The sequence below is a fragment of the Rosa chinensis genome, chromosome 5, assembly GCF_002994745.2.
Source record: "Rosa chinensis cultivar Old Blush chromosome 5, RchiOBHm-V2, whole genome shotgun sequence".
In the NCBI taxonomy this organism is placed as follows: domain Eukaryota; kingdom Viridiplantae; phylum Streptophyta; class Magnoliopsida; order Rosales; family Rosaceae; genus Rosa; species Rosa chinensis.
This window is the reverse complement of record NC_037092.1, coordinates 80,688,475-80,715,593: the sequence shown is the minus strand read 5'-3', so window position 1 is coordinate 80,715,593 and position 27,119 is coordinate 80,688,475. Positions and strand designations below refer to the sequence as shown.

The 27,119-nt window shown below is 38.7% G+C and overlaps 4 protein-coding genes and 1 pseudogene across 4 annotated transcripts; 2 read left to right on the top strand and 3 right to left on the bottom strand.

The window, feature by feature from the left end:
- The first annotated feature begins 3,240 nt into the window (after nucleotides 1–3,240).
- LOC112164203 lies at nucleotides 3,241–3,624 on the top strand. Its single transcript, XM_024300432.1, has one exon. It carries the CDS (start codon nucleotides 3,241–3,243, stop codon nucleotides 3,622–3,624), a length of 384 nt encoding a protein of 127 aa, XP_024156200.1.
- Nucleotides 3,625–4,404: 780 nt separating this feature from the next.
- LOC121049295 lies at nucleotides 4,405–5,412 on the bottom strand. Its single transcript, XM_040506018.1, has 2 exons — nucleotides 5,122–5,412; nucleotides 4,405–4,992 (listed from the first exon to the last, which is right to left on the bottom strand). Exons 1-2 carry the CDS (start codon nucleotides 5,410–5,412, stop codon nucleotides 4,405–4,407), a joined length of 879 nt encoding a protein of 292 aa, XP_040361952.1.
- Nucleotides 5,413–7,610: 2,198 nt separating this feature from the next.
- Nucleotides 7,611–11,068, top strand: LOC112165514 (annotated as a pseudogene).
- Nucleotides 11,069–12,155: 1,087 nt separating this feature from the next.
- Nucleotides 12,156–16,120, bottom strand: LOC112164202. The gene is made up of 6 exons (XM_024300431.1): nucleotides 16,112–16,120; nucleotides 14,927–16,019; nucleotides 13,912–14,882; nucleotides 13,131–13,238; nucleotides 12,417–12,626; nucleotides 12,156–12,320 (listed from the first exon to the last, which is right to left on the bottom strand). Exons 1-6 carry the CDS (start codon nucleotides 16,118–16,120, stop codon nucleotides 12,156–12,158), a joined length of 2,556 nt encoding a protein of 851 aa, XP_024156199.1.
- An 862-nt stretch (nucleotides 16,121–16,982) lies between these two features.
- LOC112164201 lies at nucleotides 16,983–17,768 on the bottom strand. Its single transcript, XM_024300429.1, has one exon. It carries the CDS (start codon nucleotides 17,766–17,768, stop codon nucleotides 16,983–16,985), a length of 786 nt encoding a protein of 261 aa, XP_024156197.1.
- Between the last annotated feature and the right edge of the window lie 9,351 nt (nucleotides 17,769–27,119).

The window sequence follows — 27,119 nt, the reverse complement described above, 5'->3', positions numbered from 1 at the left end:
ATTATTAGTAGCATTTGTGGTCGATACAGATTCGATGAATATGTAAGACAACTCATACTTTCGGCTTGATCGACAAAAGTTCAATATACCAATGAATATTATTATTGTTGAAAGGTATTAAGTATTAACTTGCCAATATTTTGTGGTTAATTTGAACATGGTATACTATGACTTGCAAAGGGGCTCATTATTTGGTAGGGAGATTCTATTCATATCTCTTAAATTTGCATTTGGACCTTCCCTTCTAAAATTTACACAAAACTTCCAATCTTGTTGATAAAAAAAAAAAAAAAAAACTTCCAATCTTGCCTTTTTTTGTATAGAAAATTACTCATAAGTATTATTTTGGAACTTTAATTAGTCATAAGGCCACCTAACTTTTCTTGTACACATAAGGCCACTTGCATCTTCAAATTATTTCATCCCTGACGATTTTGCCCTTCCACCTAATAAATCCAACCTGCATCGAGCCACATATCAATCAATCACTCATTCTCTCTCTCTCTCTCTCTCTCTCTCTCTCTCTCTCTCTCTCTCTCTCTCTCTCTCTCTCTCTCTCTCTCTCTCTTAATTCTTTCGAATCCAATTGGACCAACCATGGCATGGTAAAGGTCCACTATGCCCCCAACATGGGCCTTAAGGGTTATCTATATGGTTCCGTTCCAAAATGGGTCACAAGCTTGCTTGACTATAAATACTTAATCCCTCTATTACATAGATAAGAAATTTTATTTTTGCTCAAAAGCCCATTTTCATCGCTGAACGCCTGAACCCGACCCACTCTTCTTTATCTTCGTGAGTCTTTGACCCATCAAAATAGCACGAAACGCCATAGATGAAACGACGAAGAAAGCTCTAAAGCTCAAGGTTGGAAGACTTCTGCGCTGCATCAACAAGGTGCGCAACGCCGAGAGTCTTTTCCGTGCGTCCTATTCCATCAAGATGCAAGAGCTCCAATTCGACGTTGAGGAAACTCATACTAGCAATCATTTGAAACATTGTTGTAAAATCCTCTCCCATCATTTCAAAGATCTGCTCCAGTTTGTCCTCGGTGCCTTTGGTATCGCTAATGTGAGGCTCATAGTTCCACAATTCGACTTAGATTTGGAGACTCAAGAGTATTTCACCTCATGGATCATGGCTGAGTGCGATGCTGTCGCTCCAAATCCAAACGCCGCCATTGGTGCCACTGCTGCTCAAACTTCGGTCGTCGCGCCAAAAGCAACGGTGACTCAAGTTATGTACAGCTGCACAGTTTGCACTGAAGTTAAGAAAGGTGCTTAAGAAGAAATCAATTGAGCAAATTAAAATCAATGATATTAAAAGTGTTTTTCTTTTCTCCTACAAAAAAAAAAAAAAAAACTCACTATGTTTTTGTCTCAAAACTCTCTCTTTTTATATCTACCTTTATTAATTTTATTAGCTCAGCTTATCAGAGAATGCACCTGCAAGAAATTGGACCATTCAAACAACAATTTTAAAGATTGAATCCTCTACCAATTTAACATTCAACCACTTATCAATGTCCTTTCCAGAGAAATGCTCGATGCCAGAGATTAAGGCACACATTCCACAGATCAACACAGCAAGATCAACCACTATGTTCAGCTTCTCCATTCGTGCTTTGAACCAGGTTGCAAGAGAATCGGCCCCGGTCTCGGCGTTTGGAGTGACGGCTGGCGCGATCACTGAGGAGGTTTGAGCCACCGATGAGGTTGGAGCGGCGGCGGCGGCGGCGGCGGAAAAGGTACCAGAGGCGGCGGAGGAACCAGAGGCGACAGAGGCACCAACGGCTGCGGCGGCGTTTGGATCTCACTCGATCCATGATGCGAAAAACTCGAGCGTCTCAAAATCCAAGTCGGATTGTGGAATTTTGAGCGCCACATTGGAGATTCCAAAGACATCAAGGACAGAATGGAGGAGATCTTTGAAGTTTTCCGTGAAGATTTTACAAGAATGATCTAGACGATCGCTGGTGCGAGCTTCCAAAGCCTCGGATCGGAGCTCCTCAATCTTGATCGAATGAGAGGCACGGAGAAGACTTTCTGCGTTGATGTAGCGAAGAAGTCCTCCAATCTTCAGCTGCAGGGCTTTCTTTGTCCCTTCATCAATGGCGTTTCGCACCATTTTGATAGGTCAACACCCGAAGAAGATGAAAAAGACTGGTCGGGTGCGCTGAAAATGGGCTTGCGCAAAAGTGAGATTTGTTTATCGATGCAAATGGACGGATCAGGTATTTATAGTCACGCGGGCTTGTCCTTTTTTTCTTTTTTTTTGGAACGGAACCAAATCGAGAGCCCTTAAGGCCCATGTTGGGGGGCACAGTGGGCCCAACACCAAATTCAAAGTAGTATTCTTTTCTAATGAAAAAAAAATGTAATTTATGTGTTTCTTAGAGCATCTCCAACCATTTAGTCATAAGCTAAAGCCATATGCAAAATTTGACTCCCCTAGTGTCATCACTATTCATTCAATTTTTCCATCTCCAACCATGTTTAGTCAAAAGCCAAAGTCATTTGTTAATTAATCATTTTAGAGAATTAATTAACTACAATATGAATTTATATATCATACATAATTATGTTATATAATTTATCGTCATTAATTGATTAAAAAAAATCTATTTATTTATTTTTGGGAATCTATATATTTGTGCCACGTGTCAATGCTATTCGGATCCGATATCTTATCTCTATCTCGGTTGAGATTTTATTTACCACGTGATAAGATAAGATTTTATATCTCAATTTTATTACCGATTTTAGTGCCACGTGTCAGTCGTTGAAAGGCTGGTTAGATTACGTTTTTGATTTTTATCTGCCACGTGTCGTATCCTATCTTCAGATATCCTTTTCCAACCCTCCATAAATACGGAGTCATTCACTCCATCATAGCTCACCAATTCACAAACACATCTCTTCTCATATCAGAAGCTTAGAAATTCTGAACTTCCTTTTCATTTTATATTTTTGGTTCCTTGTTGCAATGTATAGGTTCCGGAAATTGCTGATGCAAGAGGAAGAAGATGCCATTACAAGAAATCGTCAAAGAGCCCTGGTGATGCAGGCAGCTTCCTCTCATATCTTGAGGATCCAAGAGGAAGAATCACAGTGGGGTGGTTCACAGCCCGGGCGCCAATACATCGCAAGAGATCGAGAAGCTATGGATTAACGACTGAAAGCTCTATACTTCACTTCGCCGTGCAGGTTCTAGGGCGATGTATCTCACAGAAGGTACAGAATGCGACCTCATGTGTTTGACCAAATTATGCATGATGTTGCCAACCACGATCCGTACTTCGTGCAAACTGATGATGCCTTCGCCAAAGTTGGTTTGTCTACCGAACAAAAGTTGACTTGTGCTATGAGGATGCTTGCTTACGGGCTTCCGACCGACCTGTGTGATGAGTTTCTAGACGTAGCTGAATCTACAGTTTTAGAGATCTTGTCGCACTTTACTAGAGCAATCTGGAATGTGTACCACGATCATTACCTTCCTCGACCAACTCCGGCAGATTTGCAGCGATTGCTCGATGTTGCCGACAAAAGGGGGTTCCCTGGAATAGTAGGAAGTCTCGATTGTATGCACTGGCAGGTGAGGCTCCTCGAGTTTCGTACCATGTAGGTGATAGAGAATATGACCAATGCTACTACCTAGTCGATGGGATCTACCCTAAATGGGGATCTTTTGTGAAAGCAATTAGAAATCCAATTACGCCAGAGCAAGCTTATTTTACAAAGATGTAGGAGTCATATAGAAAAGACGTGGAGAGGGCTTTTGACATTCTCCAAGCTCGTTTTACAATAGTAAGAGGACCCGCCCGTGGATAGGATAGAGAGAATCTCCAATACATCATGATGACCTGCATTATTTTGCACAACATGATTGTCGATGATGAGTGTGAAGAAGATGAAGAGTCGTCTATTGACCTCGATGATATCCCCACCAAACCAAGGAAAGCACAAATATATGAGAGGTATGAGGATGATCATGAGGTTGAGCGCAACCGTCCTGAACTTGAGGAGTTCATGACCCATTACCAGGGGGTTAGATGCCCAATTGTGCATAAAGTCCTTCAAGAAGATTTGGTTAATCACCTCTGGAACATGAAGCTGCAAGCAGAGCGGAACCGCAGATGAAGAGATTGTATTTTCACGCTTTCAATAATTGGCAATGTGGCCATTGTGTGGTTTGATTGTTTGTGTGTTTATGCTTTGTAATGTTGTGTAGTTTTATTTTATTGTTAGTGTGTTTATGCTTTTGTAATGCAGTGTGTTTTATTGTTATGAATAAAAGTGAGATAAAAACAAGTTTTTGTTTTTATTTGTTAACTATAAAATAAAGCAACAATTTTATTTCATAATTGAAAAACATAAGTGAAAAAGTACAACTAATAAAATATTTCTAATTTCTCCCCATCCATTGAGTCTCTTGAACTGGCACATAGAGGTCCAAGTTAGAGTCATCTTCACTATGTGGTGTATTTTCTTCGGGAGAAAAGGAGGGTTGGCGAAATGCACCAGCACTAGAGCTTTGTTCCTCCCTCTCAATAATCTGTGCTTGCTTCCTCTCCCAATAACTCCTTTTTTTTGGTGTGAAAATTGACGGATCTACTGTCATTGTGCGAGCATCATCTGCGTGCTGCTCAGCTAATCTAGTCTCCTCCCTGAGTCGCAGCCTGTATTCGAGATCGCGCTCTTCTTGGTCTGCAATCCTTTGCATTTGCAATAAGAGTTCACCTGTTTCGTCTTGCCTGGATTTTTTCTTAGCAGCCTTCTGAGCTTTTTGACCTGGGGGGCGTGCATGCACATTTGAAGAGCTTGAGCTGCCGTCGTCCTCTAAGTTGATAGAGGTAGGAAAACTTGAGCTACCGACATTTATGCCCGGAGGATTGCTAAACTTTTTTGTATCCTTTAATATTGGCCAACAATGTTGAAACGTAAACTCCTCTCCTTTAGCTAAGGTACGATATATTGACTTAGCTTGTAATTCCTATACATAAGAAGATATTAATCATGTACTATATATATTTATACGAAAGTCATTATACATAATATGCTAAAATAACGGTAAAATTAATTTTAAAAATAAGAATTAAACGTCAAGAATAAGGATGATTACCTCGTCGGTGGCATTATCACCACTTCCTCGAAGAAGTGCCGCTTTGTTAAGAGCTTGACGCCATCGAGCACATGCCGGTCTAATCTTTTTCCAACGACCGTCACACCCTCCTCCCAATCTAACCACGCCTCCGGCAGGCTTGCAAGTCTCGTATACTTCATGTATACGCTCCCACAATCTTTTTTTCTCTTGACTAGTACCCTTAGAGCCGTCTTCACCAACGGTAACTACAGCTATGCACAAGGCTATATCTTCGGCGTCCTTCCAACACTCTTGTCTTGGGTTAGGCATCTTCCAAAAAAATTGAAAGCTAGCTAGATGAAGAACAATGGTGAAAAAGAATGAAGTTGGGAGGAGATTGGAGATGTTTTGGAGTGAAAAATTATGAAGAAGAGGGTTGGTATTTATAGAATTTGTTAAAGTTACTGTTCCAACGGGCAAAAAACATTTTTCTGATTTTTTAGAAAATTTTCTTTTATTTTTTCCATTTTTTTTTTGGGTTTAAAACACATTTACTTTATTATTAACCGTTGATTTTAATCCATACAATTTTTTGAACGGTCAGATTAGAAATTCAGTATATATATATATATTAACTTTTTTATGTTTAGAAAGATTATTTGATAAAAAAAAAAGTTTAGAAAGATTTAATCTGGGCATTTCATTTTAAATAGAATTAATGAAGTTGAATATAGGCCGTTAGATTTCTTACCGTTGGAAGACTTCTGCCTGTTCTGCACAGCCGGGCCCCATGTGTCGGCTGCATCTCCAGCGCGTGTCTCCCGCGTCAGCCACTGCTGTGCCGTTATTTTGTCGTCATCCGCGAGTCCCTTCTGTCTTCTCCCTCTGGCGCATCATCTTATTCAGCTGCAATTGCAGCACATGCAGCCGGGGCCCACCATTTCTCTTCCCTCCCGGCTTTGGCTTTCGTTCTACAAAGTTGAATCATTTTGACTCAGCTTTTGGCTCAATCTTCAAAATGGCTCCACATGCTCAATGGTTGGAGATGCTCCCCACAAAAGCCAAAGCCAAAATGGCTTACGACTCCACTCGTTGGAGATGCCCTTAAAGTTTGACTGTTTTGGGTTGTGTGAGATTGGGTGGGGTTAGCGCATGCATGTATTTCTAAAGTGATGATTTTTGGCCCTTCCTTGCAGGACTGAAAGAGAAGTTCTCAAATGTGGAATCTGTGTGCAGGAGAGTATGACCTACTGAAATTATTATTTCCTCCAGAGATTATGAACAATTTAAAGCAACAAGAGAAGCTATGGCTAATGTAATGATGACGTTAAAAGATGAAATGGTCACTGCTATTGGGGTCTACGACATAGGAGCAGGCATCGAAAAAACAATCATGGTGGAATATGTCCGTGTAGAAGCCCAAAAAGAAACTGATATGGCAACATCTCTGAAGATATCATGCATCGATCCGTAGTCATCCCTCATCCATCTTACAGTCTTACCATCCAACTGTAGGCTAGAATCTTTAAGTGACTCGACCACGGAATGTACTCTGGCTCTGGCATAATAAGACAAAAACGTAAATATGAAAAAGTCAGTTCTGCATTGCAAACATAAATTCTTTTCTAATGAAAGGAAAAAAACGTAAATTATGAGGTTTCTTAGAGTTTGATTGTTTTGAGTTGTGTGAGATTGGGTGGGGTTAGCGCATGCGTGTATTGAGTTGTGTGAGATTGAGGAGTCTAATAATAAATAACTGATGTCAGAATTATTCCCGTTGGTTTTAAGTTTATATGTGTCTGTTCATATTCACTTAGTGAGTTATTTTGCACTTGGCTATCAGGAGTTAAGGCGTGCAGTTGTTTAATTATCTCAATTTGAAGGTTTTATTGTGTCAACAAATATTTGTTTTTGTTTTTTTGGACGTGCTTATTGATTATGTGTCGCTCTATTCACAATTTAATTTTTTGAAAACACGAATTCTGGGTCGGAGTGCAATCCCTCCGCTGCAGTTTGGATTTAGTTAACCTAAAATGGAGCATAATTTCCATTGAAGCCTATTCACCTTCTTTGTAGGCTTGAATTAATATCTATCCTAGTAATTTCACGGTTTCAAAGAATCCACCCAACGGAATGTCTGTTCTATAATGAGGTTTGAATACGATGGGTATATCCGTATATGTAACTAGTTTTCTGCATATAGAATTATTTTTTGGACTTGTATTTGCTAGTGTCATAATTCACTGGAGTTCTGCAGCAACTACACTTACAATGCTAGAGGCCACCATAACAAAATAAAAGTTCACAAAAGATTCACACACACACACATATTCGAAAACCAATTCACACATGAATAGAAATGACTACTAAAAAAGCTACATCAATAACATCCACCTCATGCACATTTGTATACAATTAGCTCTCTTGAATAGTTGCGTAATAACATTGGATACACTCGTTTGTATGAAAGAATTTCTCGTCAACGGGAATAAAAGTTAGGTCGTCCTCATTGTAGGCCAAAGTTGAGAGTTGAGATGGGAAAGTCCCTAGCATAACATAGCTACTTCTGTGTCTAAATTTCCAGTAAAACAAAAGGTGAGCTCTGATGGTTTTCTTTTTCTTCTTCTTTGCTTATATATATTCATACAGTACCTGATAGTTATGGTTACGCTTATGGTTCTTTTCTGAGAATTTGATTTTGGGTTTGCTAATATAATCGTTGTCTCTCCATATTCCGTTTTGTTATCTGCTTGATGCTATTGTCCAATGATTGAAACAATTTTGGCAATCAAGTTGGTCCAATCATGTGAAACCATGAATTGTATATGAATGTTTTATGTGCTGGTGAGAAATTGCAGAAGATTGCTTAACTCAGAAGGTAAATATGTGTGGTCTAGGGAAGAAATGAAAGTAAATAAAAAAATCTAGGGTCTTTGTCGGGTCTTTGTCAAGTTGCCTCCATCAAAGTCTCAATCTTTGGATTTAAGAAACAACTCAGCTATTCTTGTTCTGGATTCCTTTGAGCTTCCTTTGATGGTGTCATGATGTGTGCTTTTGGTAACTCGGTGACTCGTGTATTATAAATTTATAATGAAGGTAAAATGCACATTATACATAAAGTACTTTTTAGTGATTTGTGAATTGCAGTCAAATCCACAAGCTGATGATTACTGATATGTATCTCATAAATTATGTTTTGGTTATTTATGAGTGAAATTCTTTTCTAATTATTTTATGGATAGCTGTTATGATAGCTGTTCATACCTTTTCACACCTCGTAGGTTGATTTGTTTCTTTGCTGATTGTTATGTAACTGACTTAAATACTTTTCGTGCTAGTTGTGGCATTGTTGATGAAATGGAAGGTGTTCATGATGATATGGGTGGCGAACTTTGTGATAGAGAATTGGCTAGCTTGGAGTCTGATGCTCATGCAAGTAGAGGAGAAGACATCCAAGGTATTCCTTGGGATAGACTTAGCATTACTAGAGAGAAATACCGGCAAACTAGGTTAGAACAATACAAGAATTATGAAAACATCCCTAATTCCGGAGAAGGGACAAGGAAGGTAAACTTCTTTTTGTTAGTTATTTACTACAGTGAAAATTTCAATTGACTTGTAAGAGTATTGGATCATGATTTTCTTCTCTATGGTAAACAGGACTGCAACATTACAGAAAAAAGGATCTTTATATTATGAGTTTCAATGCAACACAAGATCAGTGAAACCAACTATCCTTCATTTTCAGGTGTGCTGAGATGAACATATAGTGTTACTTACTGGCTAATGTTTTCTGCATATGTTGTGAATCCTGTCTCATGCACATACCATCCAATTATTATTTATGTTTTCATTGATATCTTATAAGTAGCTTAGTTGGCTCAAATGATTTAACCCCCATTCTTGCCTTAATAACAAAAGTTTATGGAAGTCTATAACAGTTGTTTTACATACTCTGGGTGTTTAGCTAACCTTCCTAACTAGCCATCCCCTCTAAAATGCAGAGAATGCATTTTCAAAAGCTACAAGAGGAATACCGAAATGCTAAAGTTATAAGCCAAATATTTTAGATTTATACAGTTTCATTGTTAAGATTCTTTGTCTACCCATAACAAGAAATTGACTTGAGCTAGGCTGGCTTTCTTGTAATGTAACCGCTTGATGTGGTTCTTTTGATTAATATTTCTCTTATTTGCTTGTTGTTGCAGTTGCGTAACTTGGTCTGGGCTACATCAAAGTATGATGTCTACCTTCTGTCACATTTTTCTGTCATTCATTGGTCTTCATTAAGTTGCGAAGCATCTGAGGTTCTAAATGTTTCAGGACATGTCACACCATCGGAGGTGAGTGATTTTCAGATCACTTTTCTTTGACAAGAAAATTTAATTGCTCGGAATTGATGCTTTTATATATATCTCCCTTGTAGAAACATCCTGGAAGTCTCTTGGAGGGACTTACACAGACTGAAGTTAGTAGTCTTGCAGTGAAAGATAAGTTGCTAGTTTCTGGAGGATTCCAAGGAGAACTTATTTGCAAGGTGAGTTACAAATGGTTATATGAAGTATAGTAAATTAATTATGAATGGATCATATAGAACAGACGAGTGCTTATTCAGCAGTTGCAAACCTCTGGTATTCTCGAAGAGTCCCATTTACTTTTACTTTTTCCTTTGGAAGAACAAATGAATTATATAATCTTTGACTTGCCTGCAGCATCTTGATCAACCTGGAGTTAGCTTTTGTTCGAGGACAACTGATGATGATAGTGCCATTACAAATGCTATTGAGATTTATGACAATCCCAGGTGCTTGTTCTTTATTATTATTATTTTTATTTTTTAATAGAGGCTGGAAGTCTGAAACTTCTTATTTCCAAAAATGAGCTTAACTGATCTAGTCTCTTTGAATTTTACAGTGGTGCAGCTCACTTTACAGCCTCAACTAATGATTGTGGAGTCAGAGACTTTGACATGGAGACATTTCAGCTTTCTAAGCATTTCCGTTTTCCTTGGCCAGTGAATGTGTGTTTCCTGCTTTTTATTTCCGTTTGGTTCAAATTATTGGATGTCAAATTGTTATTTGATGGTTATATTCCTTGCACTTCCTCCATGGGCGGTCGTGTTTTCCTTTCTGCACTTGATATATGTCATTCTTCTTGAACTGTGAATCTCAAAATGCCTTGCTTCATTTCAACCAACGCTGTTTTTGGGTTGGCCACATTCTACGTGTAGAGACATAGTCACTAATAGCTTCATGCTCTCAACTTTTAAACTTTACTGAATTGCCATACAGTATTATGCATTGTACGTGTGGAGACCTAGTCACTAGATTCTCACGATACTGAACTTTAGTAAACTGAGATACGCTTTTATGCTTCTTTTTTTTGTATCATACTTCTCTGAGTCCCGATGGTAAACTTCTTGTGACAGTTGGTGACAATCCAGATGGGATGTTGGTCGACTCTCAAACTGGAAAGGTGGTATTTAATTTACGCTTTTGTAGACTTACTTTAGAGCCAGGAATTGAAGGTTTACTGATATGGATGAGATTCTTGTAGACAGTGATGTCTTTATGTGGACACTTGGATTTCTCGTTCGCATTAGCGTGGCATCCTGATGGTGTTACCTTTGCTACTGGGAACCAGGATAAGACCTGTTGGGTTTGCGATGTTCGAAACCTATCCAAGTCAGTTGCTGTTTTAAAGGGAAACCTTGGAGCTATTCAGTCAATTCGTTATACTTCTGATGGTCAGTATATGATGGCGGCAGAGCCAGCAGACTTTGTGCATGTCTATGATGTGAAAAGTGGGTACGAGAAGGAGCAGGAAATCGATTTCTTTGGTGAGATATCTGGCATATCATTCAGTCCAGACACAGAGTCGCTTTTCATTGGAGTATGGGATCGTACATATGGTAGTCTTCTCGAGTATGGAAGACAAAAGTGTGTTGCTTAAGGGATCCTGATATTTAACTGATCGATTCGTATCATATTTTGTGATCTTTTCGTTTTGTTAGCTCAATTTCATATTAGGTAATTATCACAAATAGTACCTGAATTTATCATCTATCTTATTGATGGTACCTGAACTTCAATTTTGATCACAACCAGTACCTGAACTTTTCGATTTTATTTCAAATGGTACCTATCACTAACTTCCGTTAATGTTCCGTTAAAAACTAACATGGGCCAAACATGTGACTCATTTTTCAAAGATAAATTTGTAAAATTACCTTTTTTTGTTTGTTAATAATATCACTTATTTTCACTTATATTGTGGCAATATGGCTATAAAAAATGAGACTATCAAAAGGAAAAAATTTCAACTTCAATTAAAAATATATATGAATGACAGGAAAAAAAAATTACGAAAGTTTAATTTGATAAGCTTTTGGTTTTAAATATTTTATAGTTTGTCAAAAAAAAAAAAAGTTTTATAGTTTTATTTGAAATGTTTTGTTTGTATCTATAAAACAATTAATTTTTGTTGAGATCTTGTTTTTAAATTTTATTTTCATAAGAGGGTAGAGATACATTTTTAATTTTATTTTTAATTGAACTTATATTTTTATGAGCATATTAATTGATCAAAATATCTAGTAAACAAAATTATTTTAATGGGTATTTTAGTCAAACTACTCTTGAATATAGGTAATGTGTTTTGCACATGTTAGTTTTTAACGGAACATTAACGGAAGTTAGTGATAGGTACCACTTGAAATGAAGTTTTTTTATTTTTTTTTTATTTATTTTTTTTTTTTTAAATTAAATAGAGGATTAGGCGATATTAGTTCCTCTGCGACAGCCGATTTGGGGTAACTGGCACCCACCCACAATCTCGAAAGAAAGGGGGCCATCGCAACCGCGAACCTACCACCCATCCCGCTATTTTATTTTATTAAAAAATGAAAAGAAAACACAAGAAGAGAGAGGGGGACAAGAACCCAAACCTCTCTGAAAACAAAATGAAATAAAGTACTCAAAGTGAGCACTGAGCTAAAATAGTTACAAACTAATGAATAGAGCAATCATGCAGCATAAACCACCGTTGCATGAAATCTATCAAGCACTTCCGAATTAGCTAATATGGAAATTCGGTAACCCTTGCAGATTGTGAACAAAGGCAGCTGATGCACAAGGAGGGCAAGAGTCCCACCAATAATGCCCCTCATGATCCACCCCATAATTAGCTAAGCAATCAGCCACTTGATTCCCTTCTCGATAAATATGTGAAAACTGAATCTGCATAGAGGAGAGAGTGGTACAACAATTGACCCAATCAACACTTAGACGACAAGGGACTGAGTAATTTTTATTGGCAAAAAAGTGAATTGCTACCGCTGAATCACACTCAATCCAGAGAGAAGTCCATCCTTTTCCTGATGCTATTGAAACTGCATGAATAATGGCTTGAAGCTCTACTTTTAGGGCAGTAGCAATACCCAAGGAACCAGCAAAACAACCCATACAATTACCCAAGTGGTCACGAAAAATACCTCCATAGCCCGCGAGTCCTGGCGTCCCACGAGCAGCACCATCTGTATTAACCTTTAATTGAAAAGCACAAGGAGCATGCCAATTTACCTCACGAATTTGATGTGATCTTGAGGCTCAACCACTGATTCTAAGAGCACTGAAAATACAAAGCTCATCTACTGAGTTACGCATAGTTCCTAAACCCCAAGAATCAACCTCTCGAATTTGCTGCTTGATAGAGCGAATCAAATAATCAGTAGTTAAGCGACGCTCATCAAAACGGATAGAATTTCTAGCCTCCCAAAGAGAGTAGAAGCCAGCTCCCATCATTCCCCACCATAGCAATTGCAATTGAGTACCAAAACCATGTTGCAGTGGGTAAGAGAATAAATCATATATATCCAAGAAATGAATACTGACTTGAAACCAAGATAAAACTGCAGGCCATACCTTCATAGAGAAAGAGCACTAAAAAAAAAAGGTGGTGGGCCGTCTCAGTAGATGCATGACAGAGAGAGCACATAGAAGCAAAAGAAAAGCCTCGTTGAAGTAAGAGATCATCTGTTAAAAGCTTACCATGAAGAAATTTCCATAAAGTAACAGAGTTTCGAGGACGAAAGCATTGACGCCAAACCCATCTATCCCAAAGAACAATTGCCTGTTTACTCCTCTTGAACTCATAGGCTATAGATAAAGATAAACTCCCATCAGAAGAATCCAACCACACCAGCTTATCCTCCATGTTTGAATAAGGAAGTCTAACAGCTGAAATTTCTGACCAAAGTGCAGAAAGATCAGCAATCAAATTTGTAGAGCAATACCAAGAGCCATCTCTGATGAAATCAGAAACTTTGGCACATTATAATTTGCCAAGCTGATGCACAATACCCAATCTATCAACAACTGAACCATTAAGCCAATTACCATGCCAAAAATCAATTGATCGACCATTGCCCACTAACCATTTAGAGTTGTAGAAAATATCCATAAACAAGGGTCGCATGCCAAGCCAAATAGATGATTTTTTATAGTAAGAACATGGCTGACCTGAATGTTGAAGAAACCGAGCAGAAAAAAAAGCAGCGGCCGGTGTAGACTTAGTTAAGAAATCCCAAAATTTTTTTAGAAGGAAAGCCTTATTAAGAGCCATAATATTACGAACTCCAAGACCACCCTCTTTCAATGGAGCACAACACTTTTTCCAAGAGACTGGATAATAGGCTCTAGAAGACACATTGCCGGTCCAAATAAAATTCCTCATCCAATTTCGAACTTGTTGCAATACAGTCCTTGGCCAAGCATAAATTGTGAAACTATGGGAAAGCATACTAACCACCACAGAATTGACCAGAGTTACCCGTCCTGCCATGGAAAGAGAATGCCCTCTCCAATTAGACATAACATTACGAATTCGATCAGCCAAGACTTGGAAGTAAATTCGCTTTGGGCGGCCAACAAAAATTGGCACACCAAGGTACATGAAAGGCAATTTACCCACTGAAACACCCAACCAGGAATATATTAGAGTACGACGATGAAGAGCTGACTTCCCCAAATAAATATGAGACTTGGTTTTGTTCACCAATTGACCCGAGTTGAGTCCGTACTCCTCAAAGAAAGCCATAAGATTTAGTAGGCTTCTTTTATCTCCCTTACAAAAAACCATTATATCATCAACAAATAAAACATGAGAAGGGACTTTCACAGCACGAGGAGAGGTTATAGCTTGGACATGCCCCATATCAACCAGACGCAAGATACCACGGCTAAGAACCTCTTCAGCAAGGCAAAAAAGAAGAGGAGACAGTGGATCACCTTGTCGAACTCCACGGCTACAACTAAAAAATCCCACTGAAGAGCCATTAAATAAGATAGAGAGCCGAGCTGAAGCCAATATAGAACTAATCCATTCCACAAAAGTTGCATGAAAACCAAAAGCGTTAAGAACCCTTCGAAGGAAGTCCCAATTCAGAGTATCAAAGGCCTTTGCTACATCAAACTTAATGGCAACATTCCCGCCACGACATTTATTATCCAACAAGTTAACACACTCAGAAGTCAGAAAAATGCAATCAGAGGTTTGTCTTCCTTTCAAAAAAGCAAATTGATTCGGCAATATAATCCTGGAAGCAATAGGAGCAAGACGGTCTGCTAGTATGCGAGTAATAATTTTAAAAGAAACATTAGCCATAGCAATGGGCCAAAATTGAGTGATAACATCAGCTTCTTGAACCTTTGGAATAAGCGCCACAAAGCTGGAATTTAGATTAGGCAGTATATAACCTGACTGAAAGAAAGATCTAACAGCACGGACCACATCCAACCCAACTACATCCCAACAAGCCTAAAGTGACCAGAATAACCATCCGGACCTGGGGCACTATCAGCATTCATGAAAAATACAACATTTTTGACATCTTCAGTAGAAGGAATAGCAAGTAAAGAGCCATTTTCTGAATCTGAAACCATTGAAGGAATAATATTTTCAACCAAACCTGTATCAGCAATATTTCCATCATCTGAAAAGGCACTTGTAAAATGCTGAACAACATGATCACGCAAAATATTAACATCATCCACCAAGTCATTCCCAATGCGAAGAGAAGTGATAGAGGAGCGTGCTCTTCCAATTTTTGCCAAAGTATGGAAATAGCCAATATTTCTGTCACATTCCCTAACCCACCTCACCCTTGCCTTCTCCGCCCAGAATTTTTCCTGAACCAATAAAGCATTTGATAAAGCATCCTGGGCTAAAAGCTCTTCAACATGACACACTTCAGTAAACCCATCAAGAGATATGGCTAGTTGATTTTTTTCAAGGGCAGCGCGTGCACTATCCACAACAGTATGAACATTACCGAAGACATTAACATTCCACTCCTTCAGAATAGGTTTTAAAAGCTTAAGCTTCTTTTGTAGAATAAACATAGGACAACCACATACCTCAAAGGATTGCCATGCTACTTGAACAATTTTAAGAAAATCTAAGTGCCCCAACCAAAGCTTCTGAAAACGGAATGGAATTGGACCTTGTGCAATGTATTTGGTGAATGAAATCAAGAGAGGATTATGATCAGAAGAGTGCCGAACCAAAGTGGAACAACTAGTCATCGGCCAATAGTCTAACCATGGAATAGAACAAAAGCACCTGTCCAACAACATTTCAATATGTGAGCCAACTCCTTGACCATTTGTCCATGTAAACGGTGACCCTTTAAGATCAATTTGTGTCAAATGACACACATCCACCATATGCTGAAAGTCATCACAAGAAACACGAGTAGGTAGTCTACCACCCGTCTTTTCATGGGCTCCTAAAATCGCATTGAAATCACCAACTAACAGCAAAGGACCCGAGAAGCTTGTCTTTATTTGCTCAATTGCAGACCATAAAGGACGACGTGCCACACTAATTGTTGCCACATAGACAAATATCAGACCATGAGCAATACCACCAACAGAAAACTGCACAAACATATGTTGACTAGAAGAAGATATCATAGTAGGAGAGGATATGTTTGTTGAATGAAAAACCCAAATATTAGGAAATAACTGACCTCTATCATTGACACCGACCAATTGCATACCAATAGATCTCCAAAAAGAATCAGGAATATGTGTCAAAGATGTCATTGGTTCCGATAAACAAAGGAAATCAGGGGAGTGCTTACTAATCAAACTACGAAGAGCAGTTCTTGTAGGAGCATTAGCTAATCCCCGAATATTCCAAAAAATAATCTTCATAAATTAAGCTTATGAGGAGGACCCTTATTTCTTGCGGGGTAACGATCCACAGTGCCCTCTTCTGGCTGCTTGTCCTCTCTTTGCTGTTTGCGGAGTCTCTTTTTCTGCCCTTTAGAAAGAACAAGGGTCATATTCTTAAGGCCTGTATCACCCCCCATCATAGAATTCACTGCTTGTAATTCAAATTGCCCCCTAGGAGGGGTTCCATCAATACCAGTTGTGCATTGGTCTTCCTCAGTGAAGTCATGGCCACTAGTTCTCCCTTTCGTCAACTCACCTGCTGCATTTTCTAGAGAAACATGCTCCTCAAGAACTTGTTCAGTCGTTTCCGAGGAGCTCAAGTCATCCTGCCTTGCATTAGCAACTTCAATATTTGCTTCCAATGGCTCCTCTATTACTCGCTGGGCAATAGTCTCCATTTCATCCAAAGCCGCCTCCTCAATAACAGTTTGTGCAAACTGAGCAATTTCTACCAATTCCCTTTCAGAAGATTGGACCCTAGGAGAGTCGTCATCAACTGTCAGAGTTGGAGCAGCATGTTGATCCTTTGTAACAATTTCATTAGTCATATTTGGTGGAGAAGCATAGACCATCTGCATATCATGCCTAATATCAGAAGTGACCATATTACGCTTTACCCTGTACTCTTGACGCACTACAGTAGTCAAAGGCTGAGAAGGCTTCTCACGCTGTTTCTTGTTCCTTGTCGTTTAGTTGCTTACAACGATCAGCAGTATGGCCAACCAAACCACAATGGGTGCACAAATTTTCATAGACCACTTCAATGGGAAAACAATGATTTTCACGCTCAATCATCAATGAAGATGGTAATTCCCTGGCAAGATCCACATCTACTAAAATTCTGGCATAATAGCCAAACTCACGCTCCTTCGTAGCCCGGTCTAATTGCAATGGAGTGCCCACTCCATGAGCAATCTCCATTAGATGTTGAGGATGCCAATAGTCTTGGCTCAAACCATAAAATCGAACCCAAAGTTGAGCATGGGTCTGTGGGAGAATGTCTCCCGGCACAAAATCTGGCTTCCATTGAGCCAATCTGAAAATACCAGTAGCAAGGGTGCATGTACCCTCTCCCCAAACTCTTCGCAAATCATCCTCTGTTGCAAAGTGAATGTCGAAGTATCCTTTCCCCAGCGGAACAAGACGCCATGGAGCTGAGGGCTTCCACAGAGTGTTAAGCATACCCTTGAGATCAGCAGTCTTCAAAGTTGCAGAGCCTTTACGGAGCAGTAGATGACCAAGGAGGTTGGTTTTGAAACTTTTCAATTGCTCCTGATAAAGAGCCTCATTGATCTTAATGTATGTTTTATCTCTGCGAACAATCGGTGCAGGTAGTTGGCTAAGAGACACCGATGATTCAATTGAATTTGAAACAATTGATGTGAAAGTTTTCGCCTTGGGTGGAGGAGGAGCTATGGGTGGAGGAGTAGTCGAGTCAAGGAACCCCATGAACGCCCTAATAACCAAGAAAGATATAGTCCAGCTTGCAGGTCATTGCATTAATCAGTACTTCAATCTCAATTACTCTGAGAATCAATGACAGATCCTAAATCAAAGTATATTGATTTTCTGATTGTTAACCGTTTCATGTATCTACTTTCAAACCAATATATTCTGTAAATCACACAATTAGTTCTTACCTTAGATAGTCTACAATCCTTGTATAAATCCAAGCTTTGTACTGTAAAAGTATAACAAAGACAAATAGATTATTCCAATCTTTTCTTCTGTTCTTTATGGTATCAAGAGCCTAATTTCTATAATTTTTTTTTCTCATTCTCCAGTCCCATGGCCTCCTCATCCTCCACTGAGAATACTCCTTCTGTTTCCAACTTCCTCACAATTAAGCTTGACCGAACAAACTATCCCCTATGGCTTGCCCAGATCACCCCCATTCTGAAAAGTAGGAAACTGTGGGGTTTTGTTGATGGTACCAATCTGTGTCCCCCTTGCTTCCTAAAAGACAAAGTAGGACAGCTCACGGATCAAGTTAATCCGGACTTCGAGCCTTGGATTCTCCAAGATCAAATGGTCCTTAGTTGGATCAATGGTTCTCTCACTCCCAAAGTTCTCTCAACTGTCGCACGCTCCACTTCTTCTCATGCTACGTGGACTGCATTAGCTACCCGATTTGCTTCTCAATCACAACTCCGAGCCGACCTCCTTCGCACCACTAGAGGTACTATGTCTATCTCAGATTACCTGGACAAACTCAATTCCATTGCAGACAACTTGGCCCTTGCCGGTTCTCCTTTTCCTGATACAGACCTTGTTAACATTGTCATGACCAATGTTGGCCCTCTATACGAAACAACAGTCAGCTCGGCTCAAGCCCGTGATTCTCCTATCACGTATGAAGCCCTTGAAGCTCTCCTCCTTAGTGCGGTACGCCGCGTCTCTGAATATGCTCATCCTGTTGCTACCGACGGAATCCATGCCCTTCATGCCACTCAATCTAGGGGACGAGGTCGGAACTCATTCACCTCTGGACGTGGGGGTTCCAACCGTGGAGGATCGCATTCTCATGGATTCACAAATTCCAGTTCTGCTCATTCTAGAGGGCGTGGTATGTTCTCTCTTTCTCGTGGCTCCTTTGGGTCTCGTAGATCTTCCATCTTGGGTCCAGCCCCAGGTACCACTACCAACAATGGCAACTCCTTCTTCAATACTGGTCGCATTCAATGCCAGATCTGCTCTCGCCCAGGCCACTCTGCTATTGACTGTTTCAACCGTCTCAATTTGTCTTATGAAGGTCGTGTCCCATCTTCTCGGCTAAATGCCATGACTGCTCATCACTCTCCTTCTGAAGAAACATGGTTGACAGACACTGGGGCCAATTCTCATGTGACACCAAACCTAGGTAATATTGATTATCCTAAATCTTATAAAGGTATTGATAATCTTGGTGGAATTAATTCTGATTCTGGATTGTCTATTAAACACATTGGCTCGTCTAAGCTTAATTCTTCCTCTTCCTCTTTTCATCTCAATGATATTCTTCATTGTCCCTCTGCATCTACGAATCTTCTCTCAGTCTACAAATTCACTATTGATAATCATTGTTATTTTATCTTCTATCCTGATTATTTATGTGTTAAGGATCTGAAGACGGGGAAGATGCTCTACCACGGGAAGAGTGAAAATGGCCTTTATCCATTCCGGTTTCCTTCAAAAACATCCAAAGTCTCTAGTTCATTGGCTTATGTTGGCTCTCGTGTCTCCGCTGAAACTTGGCATTCTCGCCTTGGTCATGCTTCTTCTACTATAGTATCTAAAGTATTATCTAATAAAGCTGTTCCAGTATTAGGATCAAGCAACTTCTCTTTTTGTCAATCATGTCCATTAGGGAAAAGTACAAAACTTCCCTATCAATTATCAGATTTTGTTTCAAATTTCCCATTAGAATTAATACATTCGGATGTTTGGTGCTCCTCTCTCTTATCTCATCAAGGTTTTAAATATTATTTACTCTTTGTCGATGACTATTCCCGATACTCTTGGATATATCCAATGAAACAAAAGAGTGAAGTTTTCCAATTATTTATCACCTTTCGTACTCACGTTGAAAAATTATTTAATCGTCCTATCAAAATACTTCAGTGTGATGAAGGCGGTGAGTACAAGAGTCATATTTTTCAATCCTATTTATCCACTAATGGAATCTTCCAAAGATTTTCTTGTCCAAAACACCCTGAACAAAACGGTTTGGCTGAACGAAAGCATCGCCATATTGTTGATACTGGCCTCACTCTTTTGGCCCATGCACATATGCCATCCACGTATTGGGTTGACTCGTTCAATACGGCAGTGCATATCATCAATCGTCTTCCATCCCGAGTTCTTAACTATGCCTCTCCCTATGAACAACTTTTTCATCGTGTGCCTCAATATCACTCTTTAAAGGTCTTTGGTTGTGCTTGTTTTCCTTATCTTCGTCCCTATAACTCTTCAAAATTACAGTTACGGTCCAAACGTTGTGTGTTCTAGGGTTATTCACTCAATCATCAAGGATATCGTTGTTTTGATCCTTCTTCGGGTCGTGTTTATTTGTCTCGTCATGTGTTATTTGATGAGTCCAGCTTTCCATTTACCGAACCTGCTCTCACTTCAAACTCCTCCATTGATTCCTCAACAGATCAATCCATAATAATTTTTGGCCCATTATCAGGCCCAAGCCCATCTCTATCTCCAAGTCCTTCTCCTTCTCCACGTATATCTGCTTCTCAACGTCAATCTCAGTCTCCTTCCCCATCTGCCGCAAACATTGCTCCTCCTCCAACCCATGAACGTCCACCACCCACACCATCTTTACAAGTTTATACTCGCAACCCACAACGCCCAGTTCTTACTTTTGGTGATTCTTCTCAATCCCAATCTCCAACTTCCTCTCCTCTCCTAAATCAGAGTATTCCCACATTGATTTCGCCCTCCTCTCCCCAGACAGATGCATCACCAATTACCCACACCGATCCCCTTTCGTCCACCTCCCTCCCTACTGACAATCTGATTCCACCATTATTATCCTCTCCTTTGGTGTCACAGGTGCAAGATCATGGAGGCATCGTAACTCGCAGCAAACATGGAATTAGCAAGCCCAATCCCAAATATGCTATGCACTCCACTCTCCTCGCTCTTCCTCTTGAGCCTACTTGTTATACACAAGCTGCAAAGTATCCAGAATGGCATGAAGCAATGGATCATGAGTTAAAAGCATTGCAACAGGCAGGTACTTGGTTCTTAGTTCCACCATCCTCCTCAATGAATATTCTTCCTAATAAATGGGTATTCCAAATCAAGAAACGCTCAGATGGGAGTGTTGAGAGATATAAGGCCAGACTCGTCGCCAATGGCTTTCATCAGTAAGAGGGCCTTGATTATACTGAAACATTCAGTCCAGTTGTTAAACACTCCACAATTCGCCTCGTTCTTGCTCTTGCAGTCAGTCATCGTTGGCCAATTCGACAGTTAGATGTGCAAAATGCGTTTCTCCATGGTTATCTCAATGAGGACGTCTATATGAAGAAACCTGTTGGCTTTGTCGATCCTAAATTCCCACTACATGTCTGTAAGCTCCGCCGTTCTTTATATGGTTTAAAACAGGCCCCTCGGGCTTGGTTTCGGTGTTTTTTGGATTACTTAGAAGAACTTGGCTTCCTGGAATCACGGGCTGACTACTCTATGTTCACATTCAATAATAGAGGCATCTATATCATTCTTCTCATTTATGTGGATGACATATTGATCACGGGTAACAACTCTTCTCACATATCACACCTCATTCATAATCTCAACTCCTTATTTTCAATAAAAGATTTGGGCTCTATTCATTACTTTCTTGGTATTGAGGCTGTCTATAATGGTGATCATTTGCATCTGACACAACATAAATATATTGTGGATTTGTTGAAAAAGACCAAGCTCCATGATGCTAGACCTTATCCTACACCTGTTTTATCTGGCAAAAAGCTTAGTGTCTATGATGGTGTCAAGTTAGAGGATCCTTCTGAATATCGAAGTATTGTTGGGGCTTTACAATACCTCACTCTCACTCGTCCTGATATCTGCTATGCTGTCAATCAAGTTTGTCAATTCATGCACTCACCAACTAATGTTCATTGGGTGGCAGTCAAGAGAATCCTACGATATTTGAAGCATACTCTTAATCATGGGTTAGTTTATCAGCTAGGTTCTCACAAGTTAGTTGCTTATTCGGATGCCGATTATGCCGGTGATCCGGATGATCGTCATTCCACGGATGATCGTCATTCCACTGGTGGATTCTGTGTTTATCTTGGTCCCAACTTGATTTCTTGGAGCTCAAAGAAACATAAAACAGTCTCCCGGTCCAGTGCTGAAGCTGAGTACAGGCAGCTTGCCTACACAGCTGCTGAGTTGTCTTGGCTTCGATCTCTCTTTCGTGATCTTAATGTATTTCTCTCATGTCCCCGGATCTGGTGTGATAATCTCAGCTCTATATCTTTGGCCTCCAATCCCGTCTTTCATTCCAGAACCAAGCATATAGAAGTTGATTACCATTATGTGAGGGATAAGGTTGTTCGACAAGAGCTGGCAGTTTCCTATGTTTCTACTGCTGACCAAACCGCTGACATTTTCACCAAGGGCTTATCTACTCAGCGTTTCCAATTTCTTGCTTCCAAGCTTCCAGTCCGTGCTCGTCCTCTCAGCTTGCGGGGGAATGATAACCAAGAAAGATATATTCCAGCTTGATAGTCCAGCTTGCAGGTCATTGCATTAATCAGTACTTCAATCTCAATTACTCTGAGAATCAATGACAGATCCTAAATCAAAGTATATTGATTTTCTGATTGTTAACCGTTTCATGTATCTACTTTCAAACCAATATATTCTGTAAATCACACAATTAGTTCTTACCTTAGATAGTCTACAATCCTTGTATAAATCCAAGCTTTGTACTGTAAAAGTATAACAAAGACAAATAGATTAGGATTAATTTCAGTTTAGCCCCCTGAGGTTTGGGGGTGAAATGAATTTTTACCCCCTAAACTTTTCAATTTCAATCAGCCGTGTCCAATTTTTACTGTTCCGTCCAAATTGGACGTTAAGTTTGACTTTTGAGGGTTAAAATGGTCATTTCAACATAAAAAAATAAAAAACAATAAAAAAAATAATTTTTTTTTTTTTTTTTTTTTTTCTGCTTTTTAGTTTTTATTTTTATTTTTTATTTTTTATAATTTTGTCTCCAACCTATATACCACAAGTTATAATAGGTTTATAAAAATAAAAAAAATACTCTAGGTAGTTGAAAGCCGCTCGTTGGTCTACGATATTTGTGACATATCTCCGATAAAGTGAAGAATTTAGGATATATTCCAAATAAAGTGAAGAAATATTTGTAAAAAATAATTTTACACTTTATCTGTAAATAAATATCTGTATATTCCCAATAAAGTGAAGAAATATCTGTGTAAAATCATTTTTGGTCTACGATATTTGTGATATATGTCCAATAAATTGAAGAATTTTAGGATATATCCCCAATAAAGTGAAGAAATATCTGTAAAAAATGATTTTACACTTTATCTGTAAATATCTGTATATCCCCAATAAAGTGAAGAAATATCTGTGTAAAATCATTTTTTACAGATATTTATTTACAGATAAATATTGGATATATATCACAAATATCGCATACCAAAAATGATTTTACACAGATATTTCTTCACTTTATTGGGAATATACAGATATTTATTTACAGATAAAGTGTAAAATTATTTTTTACAAATATTTCTTCACTTTATTTGGGATATATCCTAAATTCTTCACTTTATCGGAGATATGTCACAAATATCGTAGACCAGCGAGCGGCTTTCAACTACCTAGAGTATTTTTTTGTTTTTATAAACCTATTATAACTTGTGGTATATAGGTTGGAGACAAAATTATTAAAAAAAATAATAATAATAAAAAATAAAAAGCAGAAAAAAAAAAAAAAAACTAAAAAGCAGAAAAAAAAAAACAGAATTTTTTTTATTTTTTTTATTTTTTTATGTTGAAATGACCATTTTAACCCTCAAAAGTCAAACTTAACGTCCAATTTGGACGGAACAGTAAAAATTGGACACGGCTGATTGAAATTGAAAAGTTTAGGGGGTAAAAATTCAAAATTGAAAGTTTAGGGGGTGAAATCATTTCACCCCCAAACCTCAGGGGGGTAAATTGAAATTAATCCAATAGATTATTCCAATCTTTTCTTCTGTTCTTTACGCCCATGGGCAGATAGCTTGAGCACCGGAACTGGATGCCGACATGGTGGAGTTTATCTCATAAGGTTTTTCGGGAGCTTAGACCCAAAAGTCAAATGAAGTCGAAAAGTTCAGGTACTGGTTGTGATCAAAATTGAAGTTCAGGTATCATCGATAAGATAAATGAAAAGTTCAGGTACCATTTGTGATAATAACCCTTTCATATTTGTTGGATGTAATTGTGGGACTTCTATATCCTGTGATATCCTTGCAGGTCAGTGAAAACTATATCGTGTAGACAAGTGTTGTTTAACTTAATTGTTTGATTTGAGGTCTTTCTTTCATTTGAAGTTCTACATGTTAGTGTTACTGTTCCTTGTGAGGGTCCTTGTTAATCTTGAGTGACTAATTGGTGCTAGATCATCATGTCGAAGGTACAATTTGGGAAACTTTTCTTGCTACATCAAGAGAAGAAAAGAGAATTTCGTTGAATAACTTGTTTTCAGCTTGTAGTGTGGAAAAGGAAATCTGAAGAGATATGCTCTGCATTTTGAACAAGACTAGCTGTTCATGGATTCTTATCACATATCTGGTGTTAACTGTGCCAGTTTCTTAATTATCACCAAAAAGGCACAGCCTAGCTGAAATGGTGCTGGCAATTGGGTTGAATTCCTAATCTGGAATGACCGAGTCAAGTAATAATCAGATGTGTGCCTGTTTTGGCTACTAGATTGGGTTACCTGCATGCTAGCTATGTATCAAATTCTGCATTAGATCGTTGCAATTGGTAATGTCCGTATCTTAGTTCAAGAGCATCAAATAGTAAATGAAGCAGCAATGTTTTGGAGCATCCTTTAAATGTTCTGATAGTAAAGTTCTTAAGGTTTTAAGGAGCATCCATATTTTATTTTATTTATTTTTTATTTTATTGAAAATTTTAATGGCATCCTTTAAACTTACATGGTTTCGTACAAAGTATAGTTCTTAGCAATGATGGTAAATAAGATGTTGGTTCTGGCATTTCAAGATGAAGCTTGTTCTGAGTGGCCCGGCGCTGAGTTCATATGTCAGCTCCTTGAAACCTAATGAAGTAGCAGCTCTACCTGTTAGCACCCGGAGCAGCTCCAACGATTTACTAACTCCTACAGGTGGAATCTAGCTCTAACGGTGAAGAGCTGGCTGGCCTATATATCTCATAATATTGGATACCAGTTACCCTCGTTGTGGTGAACTGGCGGGTCACCCCCCACGATCAGAGACAAGTTAGCCATGCATTTACAAGAACTAACTTGATATCTCATGATTGAAGGCCAGATTGTTTTGAATAGGCCGGAGTCAACCTAAAACCGGCCTAATCTTCATTCATACCTGGTTGCAGGAAAGCTTGCGGCCCAAGTTTTTAAAGGAAAGAACAATATATATAGGGGAATCAACATCCAAAATTGAGAATTGAGAGGAATGAAACAGAATTGACAAGAGACTACCTACATCTTGATTATAATAGTGGACTGTTTACACAAGTCTCACATGAGAAATGATTACCCTTTATTCCATCTGGTGTACAAATTAGTAAAAGTTGAAAGCAGATCCCTTGAATTAATCGGATATGACTCGCAGCCAAATTGTGGTTGATTTATAGGACAACATGTCCCTCTCATCATCATAATAAAGACTCTGATGTTGTAAAGGAGTTTCATACTAGTGGTTTGGTATATTGTTCAACTCTGATGTTGTTGTAACTTCTGTTTTTAGAATGGCCAACTGCAACTTGTGAGAGTGGCGAGTGCAAATTACCAGAGAGCTGGTATGTTTACTACCAACTTTGTACGTAACTTGTTGCGAGCACTTTCCGAAATTCACCTATGAGACTCGAATCATTGGATCTTGTTGTCGGCGCGAACAGTTAAGTTGATCTTTTATATGGGACCAAGCTTCATTAGAGGTAACTACTTATGGTGGTGTTGTCGCAAACATTTTATCAATGGCATTAAGAAATCAATATTTATCAAAAGAAATTGATGTATTCATTTTCAACAGTCACTGGGGATTGAAATCAATTTGCTAAATGGGACTTATGTTTATGTTTTGATCTATGTTTACGTACTGTCAATGGTAGTACTTTCAGATACACTGATGGATTTGTGTGTCATATCTCTTTTGCTGTAGTCTCGAAATTTGGCAAGATGAGAAAGTTTGAGCCAAGAGAAACAATGGGCCGGGTATTCAGACCAAAGTTGGCCGGCGCATATTAGTTATATTTATTTTTATACTATGGCTGTAGTATGCAACTACATGAACAAAATAGTTTCCTAATATCAGAAGTTAGGCGATTGTGGTTATCATTGTGCAAAGATTAATAATTTGATCGACGGACAATCAGAAGTTATACTGTTGTTGAATCCCATAATACAATTAAATAAATCTGCCGTTCACCCTTTATGTACTTACAGCTCACGCCATTTTCATTCCAACAAAATCTGTTCAATTGATTTGAGTCATTTGATATAATAAAAGATTCTCAAGTTGAACACTAGTCAGGTTCAGCTAAATTTCTTCGTAGGAATAAGAGTTGAGCAGCACCACATTTAGAAATTAAAAAAGAGAGTAATAAATCTTTAAAAGAGGAGTCAGCTTCAAATCACTGGAACAAAAGAAAGAGTCTATAACAGTTGTTTTACATAATCTGGGTCTTTAGGTAACCTTCGCTAACTAGCCATCCCCTTAAAGTGCAGAGAATGCATTTTCAAAAGTTACAAGAGGAATACCAAAGTGCTTAAGTTGTAACCAAATATTTTAGAATTATATAGTTTCATTGTTAAGATTCTTTGTCTACCACTCTACCCACAACAAGAAATTGACTTGACCTAGGCTGGCTTTCTGGCAATGTAACCGCTTGATGTGGTTCTTCTGATAAATATTTCTCTTATTTGTTTGTTGTTGCAGTTGCGTACGTAACTTGGTCTGGGCTACATCAAAGCATGATGTCCTACCTTATGTCACATTTTTCTGTCATTCATTGGTCTTCATTAAGTTGCACCACATCCGAGGTTCTAAATGTTTCAGGACATGTCGCACC